We start from the raw sequence: 19,588 nt of genomic DNA, 5'->3' as shown, positions 1-19,588 counted from the left end.
TGCTAGTTTAAGTACTCTTTGTTGATGCTCACGTAAGATTTCGACTGTGATTTGCTAATGAGTTGCTTTCTCTAAGAAGCAAATATCAAAAAAGTATCTTGTCACTTTCAGGTGAAAGGATAGATGAAATGATTCTTCTCCAGAAAATATTGTCTCCTCAAAACCATAGTTTTCAGAAGACTATACCCTGAGATACCAAGTACTCTGGTGAAATGTAAAACATGGATTTGTGTCTTATTTGAACCAAACATATAAAGGACTTAATAGCGGATTCTTTTATCCCAGCAAAATGTGTTGACTTTCCTCAGGCAATACTCTCTGTAATCAAAAATTATGTAAAATTACTGCTGTCTTTTTAGGTCACTGATGTCCTGTTGATTCCTTTCATTGCAAAGGAAAAGAAATGCGGAAAGAGTGAAATGTCCATTTGCAAAACTACAGAAAGAAAGTAATCACAGAGTGTTCTCCAGTATCACAACAGGCAGTAGCTGATTGTATTAAGCACAGTAAAGATAGCATAGGTACAGAATTATCTTTTACACCAGTTCTAGGTCTGTAGGAATTCCTAATTCTTAGTATCTAGGAATACACTTTCTTGTGAAAGATGCAGAGAGATACAGATTTTGCTAAAACACAAACCCAAGTTAATAAACTTACACTGCCTGAAGGATGGAAGATCCCAAATCAGTCACAACTGCATGTCTCCTGGATGTCTAGTCTTCATTCCATGTAGATAAAATTCATACATGTCTAGTGTTAGAGAAACTCTTCTCTATGCATCTTTCTTTCTCTCAAGCCAATAGCAGAGCTGCTCGTTGAATCTGGTAGAGACATTTTCTGAGGATCACTGCTTCCAGTGCATGCTTCAGGCAGATTCACCCATCCACCATGGTCCTTGGTCCATTGGGATATTCAATTGTAAAAAAGTTGGTTTCCCTCTATTGAAACTCCCTGCAGCTGTGTAGAAAACTATGTTTGTGCTGTGATAATTTCTAAGGTGTCGCATTTTTTTTTTCATTTATCATTTGTTGAATGTTACAGAAATACTCGATAGCTTCCTGAAAGACTAAACAGCATCTTTGTTGGAAAGATGTCAACCACAATTTTGGCTTGCTGCCTATTTTCTAGTGAAAACCCAAATCCTGTCAAAAAAGGACAGTGGTGGGATGGTCATTCAGAGCCATAGACATTGTTTTGATACCTTTGTATTTGAGCAGTAGAAGGTCTAAAGTTATGGAACGTTTTCCAGGAAGAGCACTTCTCTTTGATATGCCCCTTTGTCAAAGAAAAAGCCTCCCAAGAGAAGACTTCAGGCATACCTTACTTAACCTGCTGCCATGTTCAGGGCTGTGTGCTTTTTCTTGTCTGTCATCCCAGGGAACTTAAGAGTACTGAATTGGCCATCTCTGTGAGTGCTGGCAAATCATCATAGAGGAAACAGTCGCAGTGTTGTACAAGGCAAGACATGGCAGTAGTGTGTTTTCACTGAGTAAAGTATAATAAGTACGTGACCAAATTGCTCCAGGGCTGTTGAAGTTGCTGGGACTTTTGTCATTGGCTTCTCAGAGGTCAGAACTTGTAACTGTCCTACAGAACAAACGCCTATACCTGTAGACTTTTTTACATACTGCTTTCCCATAAAGAATGGCAGAAGAATATTTTATCTTGTAACAAAAGGACGAGCCTTTTTCATACCTTGTCGTCTAGCAAAAATTGTGCTAATCTTCAGCTTTAAATTGGCTTTCTCCCATATAATGGTGGGATAACGTACAAAAGGGAATAACTCACAGTGTTCCCGATTTTCCCTGTCTTCATTCAAAAAGAGTGTAAATGGTATGGTCCCGCTTGTGGTTGGTTATTACACCTTGATGCTGGCACATCTCTGCTTCCTAACAGCTGTTGTGGTGTTTTTTCTCTAGTTTCAATTTATGCTGTTTTGCTTCGTTAAATTATCTTCATACTAAACAGCAACTCAAAATTACAATACATGGTGTTTACATGTTATTGAATACTTAGAGAATCGGGTTTTGTTTTGTTGGTTTTTTTTCTTTTCTAGCTGTCACATGCACTTAGGTGTCTCTGGTATTTTTTCTTGTCTTTCCTGTAGTCTTAGTTGCCAACCTAACAAAGCTGGCTGTTGATTTAAACCTTTTTTTGTACTACAAGTGGCTTTACCATCACTTCCCCCTGAGCTCTACAACATTGTTGCCATGCTATACTTATTACCCCACTGCTCTGGGACAAATACTGGAATACAAGTTGTTGTTTCTTACAGTTAAGTGTAAATCAATAATAGAAAGGTGAAAATACAATGTCAGATTAACTGATGTCCTTTATCACTGGAACAAATGAACCATTAGTCAAGGACAGCGCTTTGTCATTACAGATTTAAGTATTTTTCCTGTAAAGTGGTGATTCTTCTCAGTGAAACAAAAAAGAAAAGCAGTAAATGAGCTGATGGACAAGTAATACTCAATTTTAAACAGCCCCAGAGTACTGAAGGCTTTTAGAATAATTGTTCCCTGTATTAAACTTTCAGGTATGTCCCTGCTTTAGCTGGGTAAGAGGGATTGCCATCAGTTACTCATTGGATTAGTCATGAGATGTTGCAGTCTAGTTTAACATCTGGTAAGAATTAAGAACTGGGATTTTGACTGAATAAGTAGCTACTGTAAGGTATACGTGCTTGGGATTGCCAGTGGCTATCCTAGAAGGAAGGTGTTTCCTACCAACAGAAGTACCAGTCATATACTACAAGGATCTGTTTTCTCAGTGGAAAGATTTTACTGTAATTACAGGCTAAATGACAGACCCCCAGAGGGTGGGACAGTAATCAGTGGCACAGGGTCTGGTTGTAAGCCTGTCACTGGTGGTGTCCCCCAAGGTTCAGTACTGGTCCCAGCATTGTTTAACTTTTTCTCAAAAACTTGGGTGAAGGGGCAGAGGCCTCCTCAACAAATTCCCTGACAACACAAAGCTGGGAGGAGTGGCTGATCCCTCAGAGTGCTGTGCAGCCCTTCAGAAGGACCCTGACAGAGTGCAGAGATGGGCAGAGAAGAACCATCTGAAATTCAAGAAAGGTGAATGCAAAGTCCTGCATCTGGGGAGGAACAACTGCATGGACCAGTACAGGATGGGGCTGACCTGCCGGAAAACAGCTCTACACAGAAGGACCTGAGGGACCTGATAGACAATGAGCTGTCCATGAGCCAGCAGTGCGCCCTCGGGGCCAAGAAGGCCAAAGATATCCTGGGGTACACTAGGATGAGCACTGGCAGCAGGTCCAGGGAGGTGATCCTGCCCCTCTGTGCAGACCTGGGGAGGCCACAGCTGGAGCACAGCATCCAGCTCTGGGCTCCTCAGTACAAGAGAGATGTGGAACTCCTGGATCAGGTCCAACAGAGGGTGAAAAGATGATAAGGTGAGAAGACAACTGAGAGAGGATCTCATCAATGTCTATCAATATCTGAAGGGAGGGTGTCAAGAGGATGGAGCCAGGTTCTTCCCAGTGGTGCCAAGCAATAGCACAAGAGGCAACAGGCAGAAACTGATGCACAGGAAACTCCACCTGAACATGGGGAAGAACTTCACTTGTGCAGGTGCAGTGGAACAGATTGCCTAGAGAGGATGTTTCTCCAATATCTCCCTCACTGGAGATATTTGAGAAACATCTGGACACAATCCTGTGCCCTGTGCTCTAGGATGGCCCTGCTTGAGCAGGGAGGTTGGACCAGATGATCCACTGTGGTTCCTTTCAGCCTTACCCATTCTGTGATTCTGTGATTTCATGTTATCAGGTTTTTGCCTTAGAGATGACAAGTACTTATAGTTTTGCTTAGCAGAGACAAAAAATAGATTGTTTATAGAGAAAACAGAAATAAAAGGAATTGAAATTTAAGAATTGAAAATAGGAGAAGTATTGGTAAGGATTGTGCCTAATTGTGTATTCAATGAAAATTGCAATCTATAGAAAGCCAATTTTCCCATGCACTATTTATTGTAATGTTTCATTTAAAAATTCAATTGAAGAGCTAAAGATGACATAATAACGAGAGTTGACCTCCTCTGTGACCAAGTCATAAGAAGGCAAAGGATAAAAGTCTATTTTGATGTTCAGAGAATTAGGCAGCAGGCTACACAAAGAAGTTTTAACTTTCTGGTACATACCAAGAGAAGTGGCACAATATCAGGATGCAGCAGATGAGATTACTTTCTGAAAAAAATTAGATACTGACTTTAAAATGCTTATTTAAATGGTACATTCACTGGGAGAATGACTGAAGGGAACAGCTGGGCCTGCAGTTATTTTTTAAAATGTTTCTGGTTTGTTCCTTTGAATTAATCAAGGCAAATGTATGGTCTCACCTGACTTTGTTAGTGGCAGTTATTACTGCATAGATGGCAAATTATGACAAAGCATCATCCTATTTTTAAGCAGTGTATTCTATGCATGTTTTACAGCATGTGTTTCTCTCTGTGAAAATAGAAATGCCAATGTAGATGTACAAAAATGGGAATATGGAAACCAATCTAACATTTTTTAAGAATGCAGCTTTCAAATTTGATGGTGAGTAGTTTTATACGTAATCCTATCTTCTAGTGGACCAAATAGGGAAAAAGCTTCCTCAAGGACACATGGTATTTCAAGTAGCTGTGACCTGTTTCTTTTTTGTTCCCCAGTGAAGTCAGTTTCTCTCCCTAGGGTGTTCTGTTTTCATGCCTCTCACACATGTTCTCAGAACTGAATAGCTTTCCTACAGAACGATATGGTGTAATGTATTGTGGGTGGTTTGTTTACTCAGTTTCATATTAAAACACATGGAAACATTTACGTGAGAAAACACAACTGAAGAGCACAAAAATTCTGCAATAGTAGCAGTTAATGAAGTTCTTGAACTTAAGGATTCTGTTGTTTTGAGTGATAAGTGAGATTTCTTTTAGGCGTCCATGTTGTTCCCATGTTCACTCTTCTCCTCACTTCACTTACCTGAACTTGACTTACCTTCTCCTGGCCTTATTGCTTCTCCTCTTTTCAGCTGCTCTAAAAATGGACAGAAGTCCTGCTTTCTAAATTCAACCAAAGAAGCTGGGTACTATAGCATCATATTTATGTAGGGCTCACTGTACTTAAGTTAGCTTTCATTGGCAATTCAACAGCACACTGAATGTGTGTTGTCTTTACTAAGTCTTCCTCCTTGGGCATATGATAAACAAGATTTACATTTTGAGACATTCTTTCTATTGTATCTGTGACATTGGAGTATCACTGGGCCCTTTTAGCCTGCAGTGTGCTTTTCTTGGCCTGCTTCTCTCCCACTGTATTCAGACAGTCTGTGAATCATGATTCATTTTGAGGCTCATGACCTCAGGACAGCTTTTGATGATAGGCCTAAAACCATATGTAGCCTAATTATTTACATTTAATCTTTTGCAAACTGAAGATGTTTTTCACTGTCTGAAAATGGTGATTGCCAGTGAGGTGACAAGATTGGTTATTTGCACTTTTATTTCCAGTAGTTAAATGGGTGAATAAACTGGTTATCTTAAGGTATTACAACATTTACAGTTTCTTTATCATGCAAAGATTTTATATTGATTTTTAAACTACTGGATATATTTCTATGTTAAAAGTAAATAGCACTGCTCTGTTAGAATTGTTTCACTCAAAAGAAATAGCTTTTGGGAAAGTGTTAAACAGTTCTTGGCAAATTCTGTAAAGGACATCTGAAAACTTACGAGAATTTTTCACAGCCAACTGTAGTACATATTTGGGTTTATATACAGAAAAATGTAAAATAATTATTTACTGAATTGTAGGCTTATATATGCTGGTAATGACATGGATCTGTTAGTTACTGCTGTCCCATACCCTTTGTAATGATTTTCTAGTGATAAATAACCGTATGGTAGCCATAAAATTCAGGCATGAGATCTGGGCATAGGAGTAAAACCTCCAGTAAGTTCTCTTAGTCACATTCAAGACATCTGAAGTATAGCCTTTTTCTGCCTGACATGACCCTAAACTATTTTAAAAAATTATGTGCTTCTCCAAAAAAATTGGAGAAAAAAATTCATTTGTGTAAAATCCCTATGTATTTCATTCTAATTATACCTTTGTAACTGAGCAATCTAAGCAAATATGGTAAGTAAATAAATTGCTAATTTTTGTTCTTTTAGCTTAAAAGATTCTTCCAAGTACACACTAAAAGCAAATGTTATTATGCTACTTGTACACTAAAACTTACCTTTCATGTTTCCTGGGAGAATTTTCCTTGGAAGCACAAATTTTCCTTAAAATAGATACTTTTCCTTCGGGTCTGGGGGAAAACCTTGGCATTTCAATCCTCCAGCTGATATCAGAATTGACTATATGGCATATTGAAAATAATGTGTTTCTGAACAGGCAGCAGCTGACTTTTAAATAGACTGTTCCTCATAGACTATGAAGGCTTTGAATGCCTCTGATTTTAAAGCCACAGCACTGCATACCCTCTCCACTGCAACAGAATTTCAGAGTCTCAGGTCTGAGAAGAAAGGGACAGCTGCAAATGAAAACTGCAATATGGTGGAGATGGCTTACCTCTCTAGGTGTGTCTTGGTTTGGAAAGACAGATATCTGTCAGGGAAAAGGGGAGTTTCCCTTGGAATGGAGAATGTAAAACCCCCTCCTTCCAAATTATTACAGTTTTGCAAACAGGAGCTTGCAGGCAAAAATATGGGAATAGGAGTAACAGTTCTTACTAGGAATATTAAAAATGCAAATGCAGTAATAGAAAAAAAAAAAAAAGAAAAAACACAAGCAAGCAAACAAACAAAAGTCCTAGAAAACCCTGATGGAGTCAGGAATACAACTCGACACCCTGTTGATCAGGGTGTTGGAAGCAATCCAAGTAAGTCCTCCTGGAGTGACAGATGTGGTTCTGTTGGAGTAGAGATGATCCTGTAGTGGCGGTGAGATGAGTCCTGTCTTCCTCTGAGATTCCAGTGGAAAAGAGGATGCCTGGGGTCCCTGTGTCCCCATTTCTATCTGGGTAGGGAATGGTTGGCTCCTCCCCACTGGGTGGTGCATCTCACAATGCCATGATGTAATGTGTTGTGTCATTGGTGAGCCTCAATGGACCATTAACAGAAGATATTCCCCTGGAGGGTGGACAAAGTTGATGAAAGAGATAAGAAACACTGCCCCACCTGGTTTTAAGAGATGGTCTATTATCAGAAGGCACCTACCCTCCTCCCCCTGGAGTTACAAGAGATAACGAAAAAAAATCCATCTCCCAACTGCTTCCTACAGATGAAATAGAATACACCTTTTTTTTTTGTTACATAACCTAAGACAAGGTGGCACTTCAGAAGTCTGAAAGCAAGTATTTGGGAGCAGCACACATGGGAGCAGTCATGTTGTGGGTCCTACAAAATATTGGTGCCTCAGAACATAACTGGAACTGTTTCATCCATTTCATATAGAAAGATAGGTCCCTTCATTTATGCTTATGTACACATTTGCACAGGAAGCATTTCTCTGCTTCTGAAAACACATTTGTTGTGGTATGCTCACAATGACACCTGGAATCCAGCACGTGACAGCAGCTAAAATAACAACCGCAGCACAATACCTTCTTTTCTTACATGTTTAGGAAAATATCTCCAACTTTGATATTGTTATGGAGTCTGATGAGGGCACCTTCAAGCCATCTGGACTGGGTTTTGCTGGCAGTGCTGAGGCCCGGGACATCGTGAAAGAGGTCATGACTCTGCTGCAGCCCATCAACGTCACGGATGTTTACGACACTGCCGATGGAACGGACATTGCTTACTGGATGAGAGATGGAGTGCCTGGTGAGTGTCCTGGGGCTTGGCAGGGGACACTGCTCCTGCTGACCTCTGCCACCTCACATGGGTGGTCTCGTGTTTTCAAAGTGCTGAGAAATTCTTTTGGAGTAAAATTTACCGTAGGTAAAATGCATAAATGTCAAAAGGTGACCAACAGAAATAGGACATAAGGTGCATTTGAGCTGCAGTTTAATAATGGTATAGATTATATGTAGAATAAAATGCCTAAAATCCTCTTTTCAGCTTTAGGGATTTATAATAATTAATCCCAGACTGGTGGTTTATAAATAGTAAACCAAGGCAGAGGGGAATTCTCCAATACAGAAGAAATATTTTTTTAATTATTATTATTATTTTTACTTTGAAACTCAGGGCTTTTTCTCTCTGTTTTATACGCTGGAGAAACAATGTTTTTGAGATGTGACATTTAAAAAGCTGTGAGTCATTAAGGTGTGATAAAGGGGTAAAATTCTGAAAAGTTTGAAGTCGTTTAGGGGTTTGTTTCAAGGGTTGTATCTGGTATTCAAGTGAGAAGCAGCTTGCTGGCAAAGAAACTTGTGAACTGTGCAAGAGATCCAACACTGGCAGCACCCCCATGCAGGAGACCCCCACACTAGCAGAGGCTTTCAGACCACAAGAATCCCAGCTGGAGGCCAGCCTGGGTGAAGCCTTAGTGAATTTCCATTTGAATTATAGTAGAAAGAAAAGTTTCATAACAGTGATATTAAAAAAGTTATGATCAGTTTTAAATTTTAAGGTTCTTTCTCTCCTGTGTTTTATGGCTGAAGTTGGCCAGCACATTTTTCATGCTAGTTTTACTACTTGCTACTATATGCTTAGAATCTTTTAATATTTTATTAACTGCTGTTTTTTACCTTCTGGAAGAGAGTGAATCATGGAATATATTATTCTTATTTATTGTCAGAACCCCTTGCTTCTCACTCACTTAGGATGTACACAGATACCATAAAGTTGACTGCTTTGATAAATGTGTGGATGTCTAATTTTGAAACAAAAATATCTATACTGAGCAAGAAGTATGGATGAATGGATATTATTAAACAGTTAGGGATTCATCTTCAGCTTCTGTCCTGCTCTCTGGATGAAGTGGAATCGGTTCAGCACAGTGTCATGCAGCTGTGACAATGGTGTGCTGACTTGATTTGAGAGACTGTAAGCACTACTGAGAGGCTGGGGCCATGCTTCATCCTCCACAGCTTGCAGGTGCCTGTGAAAAGATGTCTGGTCCACAATTTCAGACCAGTGTATCTGTAGGTGGAATATAAGAACTCACCACTCAGCCTAGGTTTAGAAAATGCAAGGGAATCAGAATTATTTCCTAGGTAGGGTGCTGGGAGCATTCCAGGGGGCCCTGAGGGGCTTGTGCTTCCCATCTGAATGTCACAGATTATGGAAGAAGAGAGAAAAAATTAACATTCAAATGCCTTATTTTCAGTTGATAATGCAAGTGGTGCTTGTGATGGCAGTGGGTATTGAGCTCTTGCACACCACTTCTCATCAGCTGTGGTGCACCTGGAGCATAAGCAGCTACAGCTTGCCGTGGTCCTCTTGATTAGTCTTTGGGCTACTCAGCAGGAGCAATGCAGGGAAAAGTCCTCTTCCATGGACATCTGTACTCCTCAGAAAGCATAAACTATGAAAAACATAAACTTTAGGAATATAAACTCAACTTTGGGAAAAATGAATACGCCAAAATCAAGACCTCAGTTTTTAAATAAATCTGATTTGTTTTCCTATTAAGAATTTGTCACATTAATTGATGGTGGATTTTTTTTCTGTCTGTAGCTTTGGTTCATTTAACTTCCTGCTAAGCAAATAGCAAAGTGTTCTTGCAGCATAAAGAAACACTGATTCTTTTCTTCATCAAGCCCCAGTGAGAAGAAATTAGCTCCACTAGAAGAATTTTGGCTGCTTTAGGTTGTATTTCATGCTGTTCCAGGGAGAAGTCTAAGACATCTTCTAATCTTTATGCCTTGTCTGCAGAATTCTCTTTGCTTGAATGAGCCTTTATGGTATATAATAACATTGAAACAAATTGAACACTCTGTAACAGCTTTTATAATTTCATTCAAATTAAACAAGCAGTCAAGTGTTGACACTTCATCAATTTTACTTAAATATTTTCTTGAAAATATATTTGGAGGCTTTGTTTCTGCAACAGTGAGAGAAAATAATGGTGTACTCCTTGAACAATAATAATGGTTTCTGACATAATTTCTCTTGAATTTTCCCCTTTTCAGTGTGAAATAGATTCCAGGATTCACCTTATGAGATGCTATTAATATTCTTTTCCTTCTACTTCTTTTGGTCTGAAAGATCCACAGAGGGAAACACTACATGTGTTTTTCAGAGCTGTAGGCAAAGAGACTGTAGCATCTTAATCTCTGCTATTTTGAGCATGTTTATTTTTAATGGACATGCAATGCAATGCTACTAAACAGCAGTGATTTTTCTGAGATTTTAGGATGAGAGAGGCCATGAGTTCAGAGTCCTTAGCAAACCACAGACTGAAGCCTAAATAATACCTCTAAAGCACAAGCAAGGTGATCTGCACCAAACACAGCACTCTGGTTCTTTGTGACTGCAGAATATTAGAAATATTTGTCAGAGGCCTTTACACTGGATCGTTTTGAGAACAGTTCAGCCCAGCAGTGAGGAATGTCTATAGCTGTGGTTTTGTACTGATAGCCAGTTTTCAGCTACTGAAAATATTTGTATAACATTTGCTTTGCTTTTTCGTGAAGCATAAATCAGAGGAAACAGGAGGTTTGTGGAGTTGTATTTTATGATGTGGTTTTACAGTTTGAGGTGACCATTGATTCTAAGACTGGTCATTTAATAATTATGCAATTATCTTCCTAATCTTTCTTTTAAAGTGTTCAATTCATATTTTATTTCATTATGTATGTATCCAGATAGTGACACATAAAGCTGTTCCTTTGCAACACTAAATCCCAAACTAAGTTTGGCTAGAATTTGCAAATATAGGTGGGAAGGTAGGTTGGTTGGCTTTATTTATTTGGTTTGTTAACATACTTTTTCTCAAGATGTTTCTTCAGTGTCTGAAAGGGTTAAAAATTATTAAGCAAGCCCTGCTAAAACAGTGCTAGGATATTCTTGTTTTAAAAGTGAAGTATCTGATGATCACAGATACCTGATGATGACCAAAATACTTCAAATGTGAGTTAGAGCAGTTCCTAAGGTAACAGCCCTGGGTCTGGATCAGCCTTCCCTGCAAGCCTTCAGAATCTGAGAAGAGGGGATAAAGTGTTGTATTTATATTATGCAATCCAGTAAGCATTAGTTCAGCTTTAGGTGTTTGAGGAGACAAAAACAGGTGCTTTTGTATTTTTGCACAGGAATGGCTGTTGTGACACATTATTGCCAGGAAGACTGGTCCAAGGATGCTCCTTTCTGCTTGTCAGGGTGGTTATCTGTTGCAGCAGTGCTTATGATGGGAACACTTGTCTGTTAGAAACTAAACTGTATTTGAGATCAAGCTGACCCAGGACATCTCAAACAACTCCCCAAATTCATGTTTTGATTCCTCTTTTAAAAATCAATCAGTGGCCTAAAGGTGAAGCTCCTTTTACAATGTCATTTTGAATCTCAATTGTTGTTTGAGTTTCTCTGTCTCCACAGTGACGTGATTTTTTGTTACACTGCATAAAAGGAAGAATTGTTTTTGAAGAAATTAATAAACCAATAGTTCATCTAATTTTAATTTTAATGTTTCTTCAGAAATCTAAAATTCATTGCTAACCCAATCTATTAGTCATTTAGATGTGGCAAATACTATAATATGTAACTTCTCTCATTTTTACATTTTCATAGTGCTTTTTTATTACCTTCATCTAAAATATGCTGTATTTTGGCCTGAGACACCGGATTTTGGCTCGGATTATTTCCTTTCATATTATATAAGAGGTTAAATCTACCCCTTTTCTGTAGTATGCTGCCCTCTCTTACCCCTGTCCTCATCATCCCTGTAGCACCAGAACTCAAGTGCAAGCCTGCTGGCACGCTGGTGCCAAGCCTACTCCTCTGCTCAGTGTCAGCCAGGGAGGAATGTCTGAGAAATTAGTGAACCAGGAAAACCCCTTGACTTGAGGTTGCCAGCTGGACATGAAGAAGTGACCAAACTCTCTTTCCCAAATTATAGGTGAATAACCTCTGTTCATTCTTGGCTGTGTCACTGTTTGGAAGTGATACTCCACTGCTTGAAACGCTGCCCATCAGATTACCTGTTTTGTACTGCCCACAGTCTTGGGCAGGCTCTTTGGATCCAGTTTCTAACCTTCTTTTTGTTTCCAAAACAACAAAACCAGAAGAAGTATCAGATGTACAGTCTAGGGCTTCATAAGCCAATGCTGAAAAGCTTTGCACTTGATGCTGCAGGGGTAAGGGCTGTTGCACCTGCCAAAAACCTTCCTACAAGATGAGGGAAAGGAAAACAATCTCTGAACAGTAGGCATTGAACTTCTTCACTTTACTGTGTAGCATTTGTGTCACTTGTGATTTGAGATGTTTAGCACAGGGAATCACATGTAGGCCTCCAGGTATCTGACAATGTGACAAACTCAGGGCAGTCTCCTCATGAAGCAAAAAGCTGGACAAAACTCCTGAATACTACTCATAGAACTGAACTTTACAGATAGTATTGTAAGTACTTAGATAGTTTTAGTTTCTCCTAGGTGCTACATTTTTTATATTTGCTGAATTCCCACTGCTCTGGAGATCTGATGAGCACAGTGCCAACACCAGCTACTATTTTTGTGTGGGAAAGAGGGGTTGTCACAGGTGACATGAAAAGAACTGCACAAGGACACGCTGGTGAGCAAAGCAGGAAAAAGGGGCAAGTTTATTTACAAAACTCAATTTTATACATTTCTCATGGCAGCTGTGGATTGGAGGATGGAATTCTACGTCTCAAACCACATTGGTCAAGCCAACTGTCAATAAACTTTCTCCTCCCACCTAAAATATGTAAACCACGAAAGACAGTTAGCAAAACATGGTCATTGTTTATAGTACAAAATGTGATAAAGTAAAATTTCTGACTCCAATATTAAGAACAATACAGAAGGCTTAGAAAAGTCTTCAAAACCAGGGCGACATTGGGTAAAGGGCTTATGGTGAACATGCATGTCTTACCTCAGTCTTGATTTCAATAAGTCTGAGATATACCAGAATTGTTGTCTGATAATTAGCAATATGGTATTGCTTTTTCCAGGGCATTCCTTTCCTTTTAAATATATTATTTTATCATTCATAAAGGAAAAATGGTGAATGACTGTGTTCCACTGCAAAAGCCAAATCTTTTGCAACTTGGGTGGTATTAAATTAAACCAGTATGCTAAGAGAACAATTATAATTGCTTGGCACTTTAGGAACCTACTGTAAGTGCTAAGGCTATTAGACCCATTTAAAATCTTGATTGCAGAAAGAACTGTGTGTATTAATCTGTAAAATATTTCATCTATTCTCTAATTTATCATTGTTCTAATAAAATGGGCTTTTGAAATTAGAAATTACTCTGGAGTAATTAAATAACTTTAATATGTTGCAACTTTTTATGAATGTGAATTCCTTAAAAGGCTCATAGTTTAACACAGTATCACTTAGATTAGCCTTCATATGACCTTCTCTGATTTTAATAAAGTAAATAAAGTGTTTGAGACTAATCATTTAATGAAAGGAATAGTCTGTAACTTATGATTTTTTTTGTAAGTTGTGCTATTAAACTATCAGAAAAATTTGACAATACTTTACATATAAGTCCTTCCACCTTTGCTCTGCTTGGGCTAGCATTGTTTTGGCACAATGGACTATTGTCTACTTCTAATAACTAACAGGAAGTATCAGATTTGCAAGGATTTTTTTGTTTTACGTGGACTAGACACAAACCATGCAAAAATGCATCTGGGATAATACTGTTGGAGAGAGGGATGGAGTTGGGCAATTAGGCACAGTGCCTGAATGCATATTTTCCTGGTAGTTTTAAGAGGGCTTTTGTATTATATTTCTCATTAGCAATTCAGACTATTTGAGTCTAAACAAACTCAAACTGGATGAAAGCAAACCCCTTCTTCCAATAAGGTTAGCCAGCTGTAGAAAAACCTTGCAAACTTGGTGAATTCTCTGTCATTTTGAATGTTATAAAGAAGACTTAGGTGTCGTTCAAAAAGTACGGGATAATTCAAGCAGGAGGGATTGGCTTGATGCAGTAGTTACAACATGAAATTCTGTGCCATGTGGTACTCAGAAGGTGTGATGGTAATGGGATTTGCTGGCTTTAAAATATCTGTGAATCTGCCAGTAAATATTACAAGCATTTTCGTTATGCTTGTAATATTACAATGCTTCTTTCTCTTTTAAGCCTCATCCATTTCAGACTAGATTTTTGAATATCATAAACTCTTGTGTTTGATTTGCACAACATTTAGATAATCCTAATTACAGTTACAAAAATAAAACTATCACTAACTTGCTGATCCCAGAGGAAATTTGAACTGTGAAACTAAAAATATTTGCACAACACTGGCATACATTGCTGAACTTCAGAACACGTTGCCAAATTTCTTATTTTATTTCTAGATATTCTCTTCAGTATCTGTGATGCATTTTATTTGGCAAAGTTTTCTTGGTTGTCATAAGTAAGGAATTACAGCACACTGCTTAAGTAGCTGGTATTCCATAGCTCTTAAAATTTGTTTTTCAATAAATTTAGGCAAGACAGCTTTAAAATAATCTTATACTAATATTACAGTAAATTAATTTGAAATACTGACATTCTGATTGGCTTTTAGGATCCTAGAAGTAAAACTGTTCCAGTGCTTTCAACCCTATACTGGTATTATTTAAGCTCATTAATCTAGTAATGAAAATTTAAATTGGGGTGTTTAAAATAAAATCATAAATTCTAATGGTTCTTGCACTTTTTGGCTAGTGGACTTTCTTCTCTTTTTTTGTCAGTCGTCTTTATTTGAATATCAGTAAGGTTATATTTCTTCTTTCCTTTTATATCCTTACTCTTCTAAAACTTACATGAGATGGATTGGTGTAAATGACCCTTTTAATAAATAGGTTCTTCCTGGAAGCATATGCAATTCCTGAACATCTCAAAAAACATCAATAAGTTTGCTTCTACAGCCCACCTTTTTAGCAGCAGAACATACTTTGTCTCAGAAAAGAAACACTGAAAATATCCAACTGAGGATCTCATTTAGATTTGGGGTGTGGTTGTTTTTATTCTGGCTGTGCCTCTGAGAGACATCTTAATTCTCTATTGTTTGCTGCTTAGGAAAGCTGAATTCTATTTCTGTGGGTGGGAATATTCTTTTTCAGATGGAAGTATTTGTCATTTGTTGATCCTAAAAAAATAAGCATTCTACATTGCCAAAAAGAGCTCAGTGTTAACATGTTAAATAGGCATTTCGGAAGTACAAGTTAGTCAAACCTTATTCCTAAAACTGTCCTTGGCTTCAGTGAAGGTTATGCAAATAATGAAGTAAACAGAAAGAAAAAAATAATAATAAAAAAGTTTAGTCAGAGTTCTGTAAGGATTTTGGAGATGTTTGCCAATGGAAAAAGTGAGGAGGTAAAATAAGATTCTCTCCACACTTTATTTATTTATTTACCTTTAGAAATTTGACTGTGTGAAAAATAAGACACATTGATAGTATGGAAATGTTGTGAGATTTCTCACCAAATGTGTAATGATCTAGAATGGTTGTTAGGAACAGCAGCAGAAATATCTGTGGTTTCATAGATTTCGTTCCTGGAAAACAAATTGTAATGGCATCAGTATTAAAAGCTGAATAAAAATAAAGCATTCAGTAGCATTCCAGGAAGACCACATGTATACTGCTCTTGATGTGAGGGACAGAGGTTAAATGTATTAAGGTCTGGCTTGCATCTCTCCAAGTATTTTCCTGTATGAAGTCATATGATGAGTGTTTCTAATAGGATTCTTCAGGGCTTGCTTCATCCTCAACTATTTAGAGTTTCCGTTGGTTTGGAGTCAAGTTTAAAATTACAGCAGAACACAGCTGATGTAATTGCTATATTGGAGTGATAAAGAATGATGAGAACAAGCTGATCATCCAGTCAAGATTATTATGTCTCCTCTGGCCAGTTTATTCACACCTTTTTTGTTCTGGACTCACAAACAGTTTAATACTTAGAAAACATCACTTCCTTGGACCTGTTGGCTGCCCTATTTCCAAAGAGGCCCCTACATTTCCTCATTGCCACTGGTGCCTCTTGCACAGCAGCTCCTATTCTACAGAACTCCTAGTGTACCTCCCACCAGTTCTGTGACCATGGGTTGTCCTCTTCCAATACAGGACTTTGGTTTTGTCTTGGACAAATTTTCTGAAGCCCATGTCAGGCCACTTCCAGTTTTTGAGCTCCCTGAACAGCAGCTCTGCCCTCCAGCATACACAGGTGCTCCTTCCACAGATTTTATGAAGACACAGGCCACCCCTGTCATCTGGATCATTGCTAAGGATGGAAAGGGTGCTGGCCAGGCAGGGAGCCCTGGGTGTCACCACTCATAACCAGCCACTTCAAACTGTTGATGCTGACTCTTTGGGCCCAGCCATCCAGGCCGTTTTCCAGCCACTTTTATTCCTCCAGTCCATAATTTTCCTAGGGACTGAGTTTTTCTAGTTTATAGTTCATAGAATCATCATGGGATTATAGAATGGAATGTGTTGAAAGGGACCTTAAAGATCATCTATTTTCAACCCTTATGCCGTGATCAGGGACACTTCTCACTAGGTCAGGTTGCTCAGAGCCCTTGAACACTTCCAGGGATGGGGCATCCACAACTTCTCTGGGCAGCTTCTGCCAGTGTCTCACCATCCTCACAGCAAAGAATTTTTTTCCTAACATCTAATCTAAACTTACTCTATTCCAGTTTGAGTCTGTTCCCCCTTGTCCTATTACTACATGCTCTAGTAAAGAGTCCCACTTCATCTTTCTTGGAGGCTACCTTCAGGTACTGGAAGGCCATAATTATGTCTTTTGGGGAAAGGTTTTTCTTTTCCAGGCAGAACAATCCCATTTCTTTCAGCCTTTCCTTATAGGAGAGGTGCTCCTTCTGTCCAATCAAATTAGGACACACTTCTGGATCCTGCTACTTTAGATTTTACAACAGGCATGACATTTACCTTTTTTCAATCATTGGGGTCTTCCCCTAATTGCCACAACTTTTCCGAGGTGATAGAAAGCAACTTCCCAATGGCATTGGCCAGCTCCATCCAGCACCATTGATTTTTATTTGCCCTCTTTGGCTAAATAATTTTGAACTTAATTTTCCTATACCATGAGCCGTACCTCTTCCCCTGTCTTTCCAATTCTGCTGCCATGCAAAGACCTGAGAGTTTTTCATTTTAAGCTACAGCAATTATTTTCTTAGTATTCTTTCACTGCTTGTTGTAGCTAATATAGCAAATAATATAGTGCTTCAACAGCAGTTTTCCCCCCAAAGTTCCAGAAGTTTCACATGGAAAGGAGGCTGTAGAAACATCTCAGCTGGCTCTGCAGAGCACATGGGAGATTGGAACCAGGTATGATTCTGATTCAGGATCTAAATTATTTTAGTGACAGAATTTTAGATATTAATCAGAAAACTTGTTCCTTCCTGAAGCAGCAAACATGACACACTTTCATTTGCAGGTGACATTTTAGGTGTAAATGTCTGGGGCCTTTGAAGAATGCTTTTGATAGTAGGTCCAAACAGAACAAATACAAGGCTTGGAAATAATTCATAAAGACATCTTCCTCAGAGGAGCAGGTTCCAAATTATTCCAGTGGCAGCCTCTTCAGGACATTGTTAACATTTATGAACCACAAAACTGGAACCCTTCTAAGTGTTTGTCTTCAAAACTCATTCTACAGATTGAGTCTATAGTGCTACTGAATTTCTGAAGAGCAGAATTTATTGAATGCAAATTTATTTTTCCCAGAAATCCCTTTTCAGTGATATTATATGTGTTTTCATGGAACAATTTCAGTCAACTCAGACATGGTCAGTTCAGACAACAGAAAAATACTTAAATGTGAAAGAAACTGAATATACATTTGTATTTTGTATTGGCAAATCTTCAAGAAAAGATCATGGGCTACATAGAAATGCAAGAGAGAAGGTGCAGGGTTGTTGCCATGAAGTTTTTTCCTGGTTTGCCGAGCATTCATATTAAAAGAGAAATGTGCAGTTTCTCGCGCTCGTGAATATAAACACAAGATGATGTTTTGTAAACACTGCCCTTGTTATGAATTCCTTCTCAAGGAGAAGGGGAGGTTAAATGACAGCCTCCTTGGCCAATCTGGTGGGGAGGTGGGAATTCCATCCTCCAATCCACAGGCCTCATAGGAAATGTATAAAAGTAGGTTTTTGTAAATAAAGGTCTTCCTGCCCTACTCTGCCTGATGAACCCAGATCCGTCTACCGAGTCTCATATCTGGTCAGGCCCTGCGGTGATACAGGGTTACTGTTCTGTCTCTGACATCATCTGCCATAGTGACTGAACAACTTAGAGTTCCTCAGCTTCCCTAATGAAAACAGTTTCCCGAGGGTTGCCCATGAGTTACCTTCTGTCTGTACAGTGCAATAAGGAGGAAGGAGTCATCATTACCTTCCTAATTAAGCTGGCCTGTCTTCTACTGGAATCATCAGACCTTGCAGCTATTTAGCACAAGAGCTTAACCTGAGCAAATGTTGTAGATGAGTGTAAAAAAAAGAGCAGCCTAAGTGGATATGTCTTTTAGGGGCACATAAACAAATCTGTCTGCAAGGACAAAGCATGTATCTCAACAAGAGAAGCCATTTATTGGAATTCCCCATGCAAAGAGCCCGAAATCCTAATTAAGATTTACTGTACGTCAGGGCCAGTCTGTCCACAGCTCTCAGCTGTTTTCAGTGCCCATGACTGATCTCTGTCTCAATTGCCGTGTGGGGCCTTGGAAATCCACCAAAGAAAACAGGCACTTTTGCAGTTCAGTTCTATTAATTATATTAAATATGAGCAATGACCTTCTGGGACAAAATTTTTGTAGTTGTTGCTGTTGTTTTTAAAGAAATCTGAAGTAAAGAAAGCTAGGGATTTTCAAACTCTGTTCTCCATTCTCCTGAGGGATTGTGGATTACTCCTAAAAATGTACAACCTCATCTCCTACTAAGAGCACAAGTTTGTTGTCAGTGGCCTTGATTATTCAGTTGTTGTCAGTTGGGATAATCCATGTGTTAGAAAATGTTTATGGCTTTAAAATTGGAAGCAGTTGAAAACCATTAATGTGGCACTGTGGAGGAGAAAGAAGCTAAGCAGCTTGATTTCTCAATGGGTAGATACTCTATCCCAGAAGCAAAGACATGGGAGTTTAGAGCACTGGCATTCTACAGCTGTCCCAAATTCCTTTGAGGATGTGCACAAGCATCTCACCTCCTGAAAGATACTGTAAACAACTTAGAGTTGTTAATTAGGGATAGGAGACAGAAAAACTTAAATTCTCTGAGGACAAAGGTTATTATGAGAATTCTACAGCAGGGTGGTTTTACCTGAACAAGGATTTTCTTGATTGCCTGCCTGTTTTCCCCCAGATCCAAACCCACAGCAACAACAACCAAAGCACAATGGGAGTTGACGTGAGGTGGCTGAGAAAGAACAGTTGTCCGTCTCGGATCAGAGACATGTAAAGAAACAAAAACCAGAGTTATCACCGGTGAAGTCAC

General features: G+C 38.8%; 1 protein-coding gene across 1 annotated transcript in view; it reads left to right on the top strand.

The window, feature by feature from the left end:
* The window catches only part of CPQ (carboxypeptidase Q), a 149,539-nt gene that overhangs the window by 112,826 nt on the left and 17,125 nt on the right, over positions 1 to 19,588 (top strand). The window contains exon 7 of the mRNA XM_063390573.1: positions 7,635 to 7,836. Within this exon, the coding sequence (XP_063246643.1) occupies positions 7,635 to 7,836 (202 nt within the window). The remainder of the gene's footprint in view (positions 1 to 7,634; positions 7,837 to 19,588) is intronic.

This window comes from Prinia subflava, chromosome 1, assembly GCF_021018805.1.
Source record: "Prinia subflava isolate CZ2003 ecotype Zambia chromosome 1, Cam_Psub_1.2, whole genome shotgun sequence".
In the NCBI taxonomy this organism is placed as follows: Eukaryota; Metazoa; Chordata; class Aves; order Passeriformes; family Cisticolidae; genus Prinia; species Prinia subflava.
This window is presented reverse-complemented; position numbering and strand designations above follow the sequence as displayed.